This window comes from Cyphellophora europaea, assembly GCF_000365145.1.
Source record: "Cyphellophora europaea CBS 101466 unplaced genomic scaffold supercont1.10, whole genome shotgun sequence".
NCBI lineage: Eukaryota > Fungi > Ascomycota > Eurotiomycetes > Chaetothyriales > Cyphellophoraceae > Cyphellophora > Cyphellophora europaea.
The window spans coordinates 1,348,284-1,361,876 of NW_008481798.1; the positions used below are offsets into that span (position 1 = coordinate 1,348,284).

General features: G+C 54.3%; 4 protein-coding genes across 4 annotated transcripts; all 4 read left to right on the forward strand.

The window, feature by feature from the left end:
• Window positions 1-861: 861 nt before the first annotated feature.
• On the forward strand, window positions 862-8,015 carry HMPREF1541_09630 (uncharacterized protein; the record flags this gene model as incomplete). Its single annotated transcript, XM_008714303.1, has 2 exons — window positions 862-7,724; window positions 7,775-8,015. The coding sequence occupies 2 exons, from the start codon at window positions 862-864 to the stop codon at window positions 8,013-8,015; spliced, it is 7,104 nt and encodes a 2,367-aa protein (XP_008712525.1).
• A 482-nt stretch (window positions 8,016-8,497) lies between these two features.
• On the forward strand, window positions 8,498-10,345 carry HMPREF1541_09631 (uncharacterized protein; the record flags this gene model as incomplete). Its single annotated transcript, XM_008714304.1, has 2 exons — window positions 8,498-10,239; window positions 10,294-10,345. The coding sequence occupies 2 exons, from the start codon at window positions 8,498-8,500 to the stop codon at window positions 10,343-10,345; spliced, it is 1,794 nt and encodes a 597-aa protein (XP_008712526.1).
• A 1,092-nt stretch (window positions 10,346-11,437) lies between these two features.
• Window positions 11,438-12,016, forward strand: HMPREF1541_09632 (uncharacterized protein; the record flags this gene model as incomplete). The annotated part of the gene is made up of 2 exons (XM_008714305.1): window positions 11,438-11,538; window positions 11,689-12,016. The coding sequence occupies 2 exons, from the start codon at window positions 11,438-11,440 to the stop codon at window positions 12,014-12,016; spliced, it is 429 nt and encodes a 142-aa protein (XP_008712527.1).
• Window positions 12,017-12,878: 862 nt separating this feature from the next.
• On the forward strand, window positions 12,879-13,547 carry HMPREF1541_09633 (uncharacterized protein; the record flags this gene model as incomplete). Its single annotated transcript, XM_008714306.1, has 2 exons — window positions 12,879-12,965; window positions 13,008-13,547. The coding sequence occupies 2 exons, from the start codon at window positions 12,879-12,881 to the stop codon at window positions 13,545-13,547; spliced, it is 627 nt and encodes a 208-aa protein (XP_008712528.1).
• Between the last annotated feature and the right edge of the window lie 46 nt (window positions 13,548-13,593).

Consider the following 13,593-nt stretch of genomic DNA (forward strand, 5'->3'; position numbering starts at 1 on the left):
CACCCGCTTCTTTTGACCTCATCTTCCTGTCACGTACACCTTAGTATCTGGCACCTACGATGATTGGCTTGTATAGCAGTGTTATACCGGAAGATACCGGCACTGAGGCGTTGTCATGCTTTGTCCCGAGCAGTGCTTTCCAGCGATTTGCGTCGTCGTCGCTGTCAACGCAAATCAAGTCTTACGGGCTCCGCCCCTCGAAACGTGCCAATCCGACCAGCAGAGCTGAGGCAGGTATTCCCTTCTCGACAAGTTTCAACCCCTCATGTTCGAATCTGTTGCACTGTTTCAGCCTCCTACTTCATCCCTTCGTTTGCAGCACCGAAGTCTTGGCTACCTTCCACTGCTTGCCCGCAGCCTCACCATCACAATATCGGCACTTTTGACCAGGTCCCATTGGCTCGGATCGAGAAACATGCCCTTGTCACTCCCGCCTATCTCTTCAGGCTGACACGAGTGCTCGCTAGCACTCCATGAGCATACCCCATTGGCTTTCATGGCGGAGCGAAAGTCCCTGGCTCAGATTCTTTTGCTAAACCAGTCAGCAGGAGATTTTACTACGAAAGATCCGTTCTACCTTGTCTGTCCTTCGCGCGGTTCTCTTGCTATTCTCCTTGACGCTCTCTTCTACGTGTGCTGGTCACAGGCTGGACCTTTCTTTTGCTTTTGCTTAACCTGTTGGCGTTCCTTGCTAGACCCACGATACAATTAATTGACCTCAGCATGCAGCAGTGAGCGGCTTGACTATCTGCCCGTTTTGAAGCACTCCAACCGCGCCGGCTCGACACATCCGCACACTGCGCCATACATCCACCCAAAGCGCGAAACAATCCTCACCACTACCATCGGCTGGTTGCAAATATGAACGTTCCGACATCTGATGCCGAAGTCCTTGCTTTGGCCTTGGGCGCTCCCGCCCGCCAAGTCTTGAATCATGCGCAGGCGCGGGGCCCGGCGACCGGCTGGAAGGACGGCTATCTCACAACCGCCGACGGCTTCTGCCCGCCAGATCCAGAACATACGTACATGTCTTTGCGAAGATCTTTAGGCGATGTTTGGGCCCAGCTGTGCTCCCGATTGCCAGCCCTGAAGCTCAGAGGGAAAGTGAGGCAATCTATCTTGGCTATTCCTGTGGTTGGTGGTACGTCGGACACCATACCGGATCACGCCCTCTGGGCTGCCGTGACCTGCTTGAACATCCTAGCTGGCGCGTACCAACATGAAGAAAGAAGTGATGGGAAAGACGCAACCCTGGCCGGCGAAGGTGACTTACAGGTTCCAAAGACAATCTCAGTTCCTCTGCAGCAGGTCTCGAAACGGCTTGGACGCGCACAGCCCTTTGTGTCCGCGTACGAGTTCTCCCTCTGCAACTACCGCCTCGTTCATGGCCCCCACAACCTAACCAACGAACGTGCTGCCCCTAGAATGTCAGTCCTCAGTGCAGGGGATGGAGTGGATTCGCTTTCCTGGACATCTAAGCTCCATATTAGCTTCACCAACGGTGTCGAACTCGTTACCCAGAGCCAGGAAAGAACAATGGCTGACGACGCCGATGGTCTGATGCGTGTTCTTGTGGATCTTACCAAAGCTATCAAAGATCTGATACCTATCTTGCGCATGCTCAGCGCCGAGGAGCTGCGAGGCAATAAAACACAGGCTGATCTTTGCGCGCCCCTAACCGTCAATTCGCCGCCCTATTCAGAACTTGGTCTACCAATCTTCCAGTTGATGCACGCTTTCACCGGAAAGAAGATTCACAGTGCCTCCTTAAACAGCCAGATTGCGGAACAGCGACCCTGGTTGCCCGTCAATGTCCGAGCGTTTCTGGCTGCAATTGAGTGCCATTTTCCGGTTTATCGCTTCGTCGAGCAATCTGGTCATCCTCAGCTTCGGTATGCATGGGACGCCCTCGTGCAGTCCTACTGCGGCGATAACGGTCTGCTGTCACTTTACGAGCAGAAGTCATCTGCCTCAGCTCAATTGGCTGCAAAGACAGGACATTCCGTTGAGCTCACCGATGGCGATTCAAATGACTCTATTGCATTTCCGTGGCAAATTGACGAGCGCAATGCGATGGCTCATCAATCCAGCAGGCAGGATTTTGAGCACTGCTCCACGAGAGCTAGAGTCACTTCAAGGTCACGGATTGATGATGATAGTGATCGTGAGAATGCGCTCGTTTCTTTACTTGTGCAAGAACCGCATGGACTTTCATTCGAACCTGGTGACAGGCTACTGGTGATGCCTCTGAACCCATGGTCGGAGGTCGAGAAGATCGCAGCAGCCCTTGGTTTGGACAACTCCCTGGACACTGCGATACCAATGTACGGGGGAACGAGCTGGGATCAGTTTGCTCGTCAGCTGCATCCCAAAGCAAATCTCCAAGCCTCCCATCTTACTGTCCAGGATGTTCTCCGATACGGCCAAATCGCGCCGCTCACACGATCGCAAGTGTATGCCCTTGATAAGACTTTTCATGGAACTTGCCCCCTCATCACGAGATTACTGGACGAGGAGATATGGCCGATAATGGGTACATTGGGAGATGTGCTACAACTAGCTATCGAAGAAGTGTCGCCAATCATCTGGGATACTGTGTTTGATCTGTCGCACCTCTCCTGGCTACCTGAAATGATCCCAGTTGCTGTACCTCGAGCCTACGGAATCTCCAGTCCAGCTCTCATGGGGACTTCCCTTCCTTCTTCTGTCAAGATCACGGTTCAAAGGGTGACCTATAAGGTCCACCCCAGCCTGGACGGTGGCCTAGAGTCTCCCACAGGGACTGGAATGAGCAGCTGCGCACTGAATCCCCACCCTGCCCATGCCGACGACCACTTGGACGGTGACGACTATCCTTTCATGATTGGTGTTGCTCCTGCGTCTGTTTTGCGTCTCCGAAGTACGCCGCTGGACAACGTAGTTATGTTTGCCGAAGCAAACAGCTTGGGCATCTTCCGCAGCTTCTGGCGGTCGCGAACACACTGCATGGGTCAAACGGTATTGTTTCTTGCTCTGCAAACTCTGCAGAAGTTCGCCTTTGAGGAGGAACTAAAGCGTCTGCAACGGAGTAACTCGATCAAAGTTTTCACGTCATCCGCAACTGAGACCGATTTCCTCGACAAGAAACGACTTTTGTCATCCGCTATCCTTGACCAAGGCCAGCTTGTCTGCGATATGCTGGCATCCACTGCGAATGGTGGACTGGGCGGCCATTTCTACATTTCTGGGTCGATGAACCTCTGGCAGTCAGTTGTTGCAGGCATTCGGAGGGCTCTTTACAATTCTGACTTCATGATGGTGGCTACTTCAGTTGACGACCTTATTGCACATGCTATCCGCGAAGGGCGCATGGTCCTTGACGTGTACAGCTCGCCTAGCCGGCCTCTCAAACTTGATCGCCAAATTTCTCTGGCACAGCTTGCGGGCAAGACGGCACATCGACCAAACACCGAGCTCTGGCTTGCAATCTCTGACAACATTTACGATCTCACCGCCCTTCCTCGGTTGAGACCATGTGACGCGGCTATCGTCCGCCTCAATGCCGGGCTTGATGCTACCTTGTCTTTGTCGCTTCTCATCAAGAGTACCCCTGAGCTGCGCAATGTGCTGCCAGAATTCATGGTTGGGCGACTGTCTAGAAGACAAACCACTTCTGTCCCCGACGATCGTGCCCTGCAGGATTTGTGGACAAACCATCTCCGCATTGTTGTTGAGACTTTGACCGCTCTAGCATTCGAAACGACAAGTCTCCTTAAAGAATGCACAGAGTGGTTCAAGGTTGCGGCGGGCCGTGATGCGCTCCGCGACTTCTTGCGCGCGCAAGCTCGGGTTTTTCACACCGGAGTGTCGTCGATTTTTGGTGTACAACTGCAGGAGCTGCATGTCCGTACAGCTTTCGCCCACATCAACAAGACGCGGCCAGACGTTCGAATTCCAGATGTGATGGGTGTCATCGCCCGAGCGCGAAGTTCTCCTTGGGCAGCTACTGCAGTCAAAGAGTTGCAGATTCTTGAGACTTTGTCAAGATCAAACAAGTTGACCAGCGTCCAAACGACCACTGCAGTCGAGTATGCCCAGGCTGTGACTGAACTTGAGATCCACCTTCTGGAGAGCGTTCGAGACGACATCCGAAACGGCTTCGAGGTCCTTGAGAAGTCGCCCGCTGTCGACGAGACCGTCACAAGGAAGCTGCTCACCGTTCTGGATCATGTTGCATACCGCTATCAGGCATTTTGGGAGCGGCTTGCACTCGAGTCTGTCGGACGCTCGAAACTTGAAAAGACTCGTTTGCGGATGAAGTACGATATGGTTCAAAAGCCAACGACATCAGGAAAAATGTCGACATCACTCATCGCCCACGTTACAGACCCACCCGTATTCAGCGCAAAACACGAGCCTCCAGCCTACACTGCCGATCATATGGTCAATTTTGCCCATCTCATTGACCAGGCTATGCAGACTGTGAACGAGGAAAATCTGATGGCTGCCTACACCAGCAATCGTAGCCGCAGCCAACTTACGCGTGCTATCGTACCAACAGCCAAAGCTATGTCCTCCGTGCCTGAACCAACCACGTTTGATATGTTTCATCGCCGCAGATCTGTGCGGGCTTTGACATCTTTCTTGGGCAGCAGTGAGACAGCTATCAAGCGCCTCAGTCAGCTACCAGCCGAACTCAGCTTCGCGTACATCATGGCAACATACGGCAGGAATGCAACCAACTCAGAAAATCATACCCGCTCCTCATCAGCGGCGAGGAATGTTCTGCGGACATTGGATAGCCAGGCTGGCAATGACACTCCCCGTCCTCGTCTCATCCGTCGGAGGACCAATGCCAGCTCGATCTCCAGCACTGCACCACAGAGCATTTTCTCCTCGCCCGAAGCTGGCACGCCTGAGACTCGGGCTTCGGTAGCTTCATCTCCTGCTTTGCCATTGCAGTTGACTCTACGATCCAGAGAGCGGTCGGGGTCAAGAGCTACCTCGCAAGCCAGACTGAGCAAGAGTTCGGTATCGGTTGATCTTAATCAAGCTGCGCATATCTTGTCGACCCGGCCATCGCCGCCTGGCCGCACACAGTCTGCAACGGCTATCGGAACAGAGATAGTCTCATCCGTTTCGATTGAGCGAGGCCACGATGAGCCACCTACCAAGGGTACAAGACTGCCAGCACTATTGCCGTCCCCATTGCTCCCAGAACAGGTTCCCATAGCTGAGAAGGGGATCCATACGCGGCGCTGGGAGATGCCATTAGTGTCTCTCTCTACCGCTGAACGCCAATCAAACAACAAAGGCCAGCGCGGCAATCCGCTACCCGGAATACCCTTACAATCCGTGAACATACCACCAATGCCGCCAGCGATATCATTGCCGTCTGTACTCGGACATACATCTCCGCGACAGACATCTCTTCGTGCGTTCTCGGCAAAAGAGTTGCCCATCATTACGCTTTCGCAATCAGCCAAGCATAATATGCCCACAAAAGCCGGCAGAGTCGTGCAGACACACTGGGAAATGCCGTTGTTCACCCTTTCGACCTCCGAAAAGCAGGCGATCACTTCGAAACGACAATCAGAGATACATCCGCCAGCAGTGCCACTGCAGAGTAAAATCAAACCACCACCTGTGATTGAGATGTCAGCCACACTGCCGGTCATGCCGGCGTCACGGCACTCTGCCAGGCCCCAAGCAGCTTTCTCAGGCCGACAGCTGCCACTCCTGACGCTATCGCAAAAGGAGCGACGTGGCGCTGTAAGGCAAGAGGGGCCTATCAAGATTGGGGTGAATACCCGGAAACCTGTGAGCAATTCCTCAAATGAGGCTTCGAATCGCACCTCACATGCAGCAGGAATTAGGGGCCTCTGGACCCATCCAGCCGATCAATATGCCACCAGTACTAGTCTAAAGCTCGGCCAAGCGCGTACCCTGGGTCATGTTGGGATGTGGATGCGCCCGGAAGCTAAGATCAGCAACGAAGACTTCTTGGGATACCTTGCAGAGTGTCGTCGCCACGCTGACCTGGAGCGCCGGAGTGCGCGAGCTCTGACCGGGCTCAACGAGCGAGCACTTGCAGGTCTCTGGAAGACCAGCCATGAAAATGTGCCGTCGCCGTCGAGCTGGACTCGAGGCTATGTTGGCATGTGGATGAGCCCTCCCTCGAGGAAGCAGAACGAAGATTTTGAGCTTGTCCGAAGAGGTGGCATGATAACACCACTGTCCATGTCGACGACAATCCAGGCAACGTACTCCAATCTGGCGGCGCAGTCGACTGAAGCCAAGAGGATCGCCACTGAGACCGGAACACCAAGTAAGAGATCTACACACCTTTGGCACGGCGGACTCAGCGAGCATGTTCCAGCAACGAGATGGACAGCAGGATATGTCGGAATGTGGATGAGGCCAGCTTCTCGCATCCAGAATACCGATTTCGAAATCCTTCGAGCTCAAACTACCCGGACCGCCCGTCAAGCTAGCGTGAGAAGGGTACCACCCTCTCAACCCGATTCGATAGTTGTCAAGAGCTATGGGCTGTGGCAATCGACCCTCCTCAAAGATGAAGTGGTCTCCCACGGCTGCACGCTCGGTAGCGTTGGTATGTGGATGTGTCCTCGTTCCAAAAAGGCCAACACGGACTTTGCGTATCTCGTTCTTAACACAGTGAACTACCTGCTCGGTACCAACTTATCGCTGTTGCAGAGGATGGCGAACGATTGCATGCTAGTGTCTGCCGAACTTCACAATGGACCGTGGAATCTAAAGGATTGGACAAAACCAGGCAGATCTTCAAAAGGAACTCACTCAATTGCCCTTCCTACCACTGCTCGAGCACCAGTCACGCCAGGGAGGGCTTCTCAACCGAGTTCTTATAGAGGCCAGACCTTGGGGCAGGTAGGCACCTGGATGTACCCTCCCAGTAAGAAGCGAAACCTAGACTTTGAATGTTTCAGAGCAGCCGTAGAGGCGGCGCCTGAACTCGAGCCGACCAAAGCCGCACGCAGCGGACATCCGAAGGAGATTGATCTGAAGTCCACCCCCCAGGTGACACGCGAAAAGTCTTCTGGCTATACCGCTGGCTTCGTTGGGCTTTGGATGGATCCGCCTTCGCGAAAGGTCAACGAGGATTTCGAATGGGCCAAACAGCACGCCCACGAGGTGTTTCGCGAGCAATCTGTGAAGCCATTGTTGCCTGTTGCAGCTGGTCTATTTCCGGTGGTAGCCACGACTCAGCACATTCATGCTCCGTCCCCAGAAGAGCTCGACGTCGCAGAAGAGCCAGTCTACATCATCCAGCGACCATCGCCAACTCAACAACAATATGATTTCCTCGCTGAATCTCCAATGCTCTCGAAACAACAGACCGCGGGAGTGACGCCCACTAGCGCCAGCACGACTGATGGCATGGCTCGTCACGAAATCGACTTTGCCGAGCGTCTGAGAAAGCTCAATGCCGAACTGGAAATGGACGACTCCGACTATGAAGACGATCTTGCTCTGCCTGGGCGGGCTGAACTGCGATATGCTTCGTCCAAGATGTCGTTACCATTCTCGCAGGAGTCGATCACCGAGCGCCCCAGCAGGGGCACATGGGAAATGAACATCACTCAACAGCGACCAGAGTGTGACCGCGCGAAGACAGAGCCTGCAGAGGTTACGCGCCGGCCTGTGTTGAAAGAGATCACCGTGGACAGCCCAAGAGTCCTTAACGGGGAAGGGCTGGAGGTATTGTCTGCAGCACGCTACACCCCAGACTCGTCGACTAGCTCGCACTCTTCAGCACTGCTATCTCCTACTACTGTTGCGCGCCCAGTGCGTCCTTTGCGGCCAACTCCAAGGATATTCGACCAAGACATTGGACCAAGCCCATCGGAACTACCTCCAGCTCCCGTTCGAACACAGTCCACACGACAGCCGAGCCCGAGAGTCCACAGCGTCAAGAACATGTGGGAAAAGCGAGCGAGCCTGGTGATGGACCGCCCGCCAAGATCGTCAAGAGGCCAGTCGAGATCGCCACCTGAGCCACTGAAGTTGCAAAGGGCCAACACGAGCTTTACTGGGGGTAGTAGCAGAAGACAACACAACGGACTAGATTCAGCAACTATCCCAGGATTTGAAATATTGGGGGGTGGCCGGGAGTTGGATTTGAATAGTTCTATCGTGAGTCCGATGAGTCCATCGGTGAGGGCGTACTAGTCGCCATGAACAGTCTCCTAGCCGTCATTCTACCTAGACAATAAGAAATATCTCGTTCCCCGATGTATGTGAACTTTGTTGCAGTGTTCAACAGTCAGGGGCATTCTCGGCATCCTCGTGTACCCGTGACAGAAGCGGCAAATTAGCCGACTCCCCAAAGCTGCGGTCGACCTGGCCATTGCCCTGCAATCACACCTTCGTACTCGCCGTCCTGCTCGTGCACTGACACCTTCACGGGCTCTGTCTCTCCACTATCTCGCGGCCGTGGATGATCCCGTCCTCGCAGCCGTCAAGCCATGTAGGCGGTATGCTGAAATCGCGCCGCCTGCTGTTCCTTCTCCTGGTCATCTGTGTCCTGACAACGACAACGTACCTCCTACGCAGCAGAAGCGCTGATTACGATCTTCCTAGCCTTGCAAACCCGCTGCACGGTCATCACGCACACGAAGAAAATTCACCTCTCCTGCCGGCGAGATCACTCGCCCACCCTGTTCACCAGCTCGTCGCCGAAGCCGAGGGCACATTCCAGACTGTCCGTGCAAGACAATCGCGCTCCCTTGCGGACGCGGTAGCAGAGTATCGAAGGCGCTACAAGGTCCCTCCACCGCCGAATTTTGACAAATGGTATAACTTTGCAAAAAGGAGGGGTGTTGAACTCATCGACGAGTACGATACCATCTACGATGCACTCCTCCCCTTCTGGGCTCTGGAGCCGGCTACGATCCGGGAGCGGACGCGTGAAGCCGTCGGGTTTGACAATGCGCTCATCGCAGTCATGATCCGGGATGGCACGGTGGTCAAGATGGAGGGTGGAGGCGATATGTACGCCTGGCATAGGGAGGCCACGCCGCTCATGCTGGACAACTTCATCAAATATTTGCCGGACATGGATCTCGCATTCAATATTCACGACGAGCCGCGAGTGGTCTTGCAGGCTGATTCCCTTGCGCGACATGTGGTCGCAGGAAAAGACGCCATGAACAAAGCCTACAATGCCCCGAAACTGCGCAGTGACTTCTCCAAGAGACCCGAAGATCTGGGTGACGGCATGAGAATCAAGGAATTCAGAACCTCTCACTTCAATCGGTTTGCCCACCAGCCCACCTGGACCAACTCACGTATCTCTTGTCCCATCGATTCGGCCGCGCGTGCCTGCTTGAACAGCGACTGTCCGGACAATACCACCAGCTACTCTGACCTACCACTAGGCTTCATCCGCAACACCACCGCCTTCAGTGATATATGCAACAGTCCATCGCTTGAGCGATCGTTTGGGTTCTTCGACCGCCCAAACGCCTTCGACGTCACACATGACCTGATTCCGATCTTCTCCCAATCCAAAGTGTCTTCCTTCCAAGACATCCTCTACCCATCACCGTGGTATTATATGGACCGAGTCAAGTACGAGCCCGAAAAGGACAAACCCTGGGACGAGAAGTACGGCAACATGTATTGGCGTGGCTCTACCACAGGTGGCTTCTCACGCGACGGCGGCTGGAGAAGGCAGCACCGCCAGCAATTTCTCATGCATATCCAGCCCCAAGGCAAATCAACGGCGCTTAAATACGACAACAGCAGCGATCCCGGTGTGTGGGTGGAAAGCGAAATTGATATGGTGGAGGCGAGCAAGTTCTTCGATGTCAAGTTTACATACATTGGGCAGTGCGACCCCGGTGACTGTGATGCGCAGCGCGAGTACTTTGGCACTGTCGAGCCGGTGAACATGTTCGACGCTTTTGACTCTCGCTATCTGCTTGATATCGACGGCAACGCTTTTTCCGGACGCTACTACGCCTGGCTGCAGAGTAATAGCCTAGTACACAAGCTTGCTTTATTTCGCGAGTGGCATGATGAGTGGTTACGTGCTTGGGTGCATTATGTGCCGTTGGGATTGACGGGCGGAGAGTACGTGGAGAGTGTTAGATACTTTGAGGAAGAAAGCGGAGGTCAGACAGAGGGAAAGAGAATCGCAAAGCAGGGCCAGGAATGGGCGAATAAAGTGCTGAGGAAAGACGACATCGAGGTGTGGTATTTCCGATTATTGCTTGAGTAAGTTTGACCCTTCGTCACTGACAAGCGGAAGGGGTTGCTAACGCAATCTAGGTACGGCCGCTTGATTGATGACAGCCGCGAAGTAATCGGCTTTAGCTTGTGAGATGGATGCTGTACGGGGCAAAGGTGCCTGGATATAGCATCATGTGGAGTTCGACGATAGCCCTGGAAAGCTTGTACGAAGCCCCTACAGCTTGCCATGCTTAGAGATTATATGGAGATATGCTCTACAACGTGTTGACCCTTCCCTCGAATGCCTGCGGCCGAACTTTGCGTTTTCTTTCCTCCTTACAACCATCCGATATGTGACTCTTGGAGCGATACCCACCGGAAAAAAGCTTGGCGGTGTGTATCTCCTCGAAGGCCATGCAGTACAATTCGGCGAACAGAAAGATGGTATGAGCCATGCGGATACTGGCTGTCATAGCACCAGGTGATCTAAGAAGGTGCTGACACACTCAGGCAGTGAAAGTCTTGGCATAAAGCGGATCTCAGGAGGCTCTATGTACCCTGCACCGAGCCCATTAAAGTTTCGTGCTGATCTCGTTTTGGGTAGAAGGAAGAAGAGGATACCCTTTGCAGCTCACCTCGCATAGCAGCATTCGAGTTTCCAAGGAGCACAAGCATCATTGGCGACACGATGGACTACCAAGCCTCTCATGGCTTGGGCATTTGAGGTTCGGTAGGTGGCTTCATTCTTGACATCAGGATAGGCATCACGATAGGGAGGCGAATATTGACAACAGATAACCAGGGCCAAGTGCTAAGCCAGTGAATTTTATGGGCGTTTCATGCACCCACCAGAGGCACCGTACTCGTATGGGCTCCAGACGTAGTAGCCAATCTAGAATATATGGGTGCAAGGTGCTGTCTCTACCGGATCGACGGACCTTTGAAGTTCGCAATGGCGGGACTAGATTATTTATTCATTAAGATCAAGACACGAACAGATGAGCTTCTGAGCCCCTGTAGCTTCGTGGCTCAAGAACTGGAGATGGCATTTGTTCAGCGGGCGAGGGAGGCTTGGCATGTCAAGTATGTCAGCCTCGCAAGGCTGAGATTTTTGGGCGACCGCGACTCCCGCGCTACGCCTCCGACGTGTTACAGACTCCTGAACACCACTCACGCCTGCTCTATACTCGGAGCGGAAACATACCAGACTCCTCATACAGGTGTGATAGATATACTGTGCGACATGAGCTCTCCGAGCGCCACTCCCGGTGCTGGCAAGCCTCAGCCTTCCGCAAACAAGGGCAAGCCGACATACATCGCCTCCTCAGGCAACGTGCTCGAGACGTAAGTGCAACCAGACTGACCACCCCGCATCTCTATACCAGCGTTCTGTGACTCTGTTTGAGTGCAATCCGCCCAATTTTACAGTGCGGACTCTGGCCTACATCTTGGAAGCATTCCATCCCTGATTACCAACTAACATCTCTACTATAGACCACCCCTCAGTGCCCGCTTCGCTCGCTTCACTGATTCGGTTTACAACTTCCTCGGTCTCTACATCGTCTCACTCTTCTCCCTTGACGCCTACGCCGCCGCACAGAATAGCCAGTTCAATACTGTCGGAAGACCAAATGCCTACCAGGAGAGGGCTAGATGGGGAGGGGTGAACAGAGCCGGCAATGGTGGTTCGGGTGGTGGTGGGAGTGGCTGGGGTAGTGGGGGTAACAACGACGGACGAGGTCCTGGTGGTGGGGGTGGACCGGCGAGAAGATTGGGCCGTGTCGACGATGTCAGAGGGCCGGAGTGTGGGAGCTGCCAGTGAACGCTTTGACACGAAGGGACTTTTCGTCGAGCTGGCGGACAAGTATAGACTGGAACGCACTGATCCAAGGCGCCAGAAGCGACACATGCTGTATGGGCACAAGGTATCCGCGACGAGCATTGCGGGCATTCGATTTCATACGAGGCGTTGGGTGCACATGCGCAATCCGACGCTTGAGATTCGAGCAGCTCTGCTCAGCCTGGTATTCGTTCGGTGCCCGCATCGTGCATAGCACACCTCCATTGATGCATTCACAAGACTTGCATCGCTAAGCCGCATCTATAGCGCTGCCGACGGACGCCATCGTCTGCACAGAAAAGCAATACTCATATGCCGAGCTTTGTGTCTCTCGTGACTTGTCTTTTGGCGCCTGAGGGTTAACCAATGTGGATCCCTGCACAACACGTCGCGCAATCGCATGGCTTGATTCTGTATCTTCATTGGTTGCCCGCTTCGTTTCAAGACTCGCCCAGCACCCCGACCGCAATCTGCTACGACCTTCATCGGCGTTGTGTTTCCCACTCTGGAAGGTAGAGCGCTGCACGGCGAGTCTCGCCACGGGGGATCGGCAGACAAGAATGCTTGTGTGATGCGAGATAGGCGACTGTAGATGAAGCACGAATCACGAGCGACACGTGCGGTCCGTAGATGCAGAGACCAATTTCGAAGAAGGAGGCTCAATGACTGTGCAGTGCGCGTGGAGGGAGGGTATAAAGCTGACTGCAGAGCCCGGTGCTTGCCGCACGTTGCGGGTAGGCACGACAATCCCAGAGGGCGACTTCCAGGGTTGAGCGACGCGTTCTCGACTTCAACGCCGCAGCATCTTATCTGTGCCATCATCTGAAGTATCGGGCGCATCAACATGCAGCTCACCACCATCCTCACGGTCGTCGCCGGCCTGGCCAACGTGGCACTAGCACTCCCGGTCCCAGCGCCTCTGCCAGCTCCAGTAGGTACTCATCCAACAAATGTACTTTGCCTAACCTTTTAGCCCGGCATACCATCCGCCTCATCAGCTCGCAGCTCGCTCAGCGGTCTCACTGTACGCTCTTCCGGAAGCATGACAGGCTACTCGCGCGATGAGTTCCCTCACTGGATCTCCAGCGGTGGTTGCTCTACCCGCGAAACTGTGCTGGCCAGGGACGGCAGCAATGTCGTCCAAGACTCGTCTTGCGCAGCCACGAGTGGCACATGGCGAAGCCCCTACGACGGTGCCACGCAAACCTCTGCTAGCGATATCGACATTGATCATATGGTTCCACTTGCAAATGCTTGGATCTCTGGCGCAAACTCCTGGACCGAAGCTCGCCGTCGCGAATTCGCCAACGACCTGAACTCACCTCAATTGTGGGCTGTGACAGCGAGTGTCAACCGGGCAAAGAGCGATTCTCCGCCCAATACCTGGAAGCCGCCTCTGACTAGCTTCCACTGCACCTACGCCAGGGGCTGGATTGCGGTCAAAGCCAAGTTCGGTCTCAGTGTCACGAGTGCAGAAAGTAGCGCTTTGGGAGATATGCTGGACACTTGCTGAGCCCAGCGACACGCTGTCACGAGGGAAATGAGCCGTCCTAACCGAG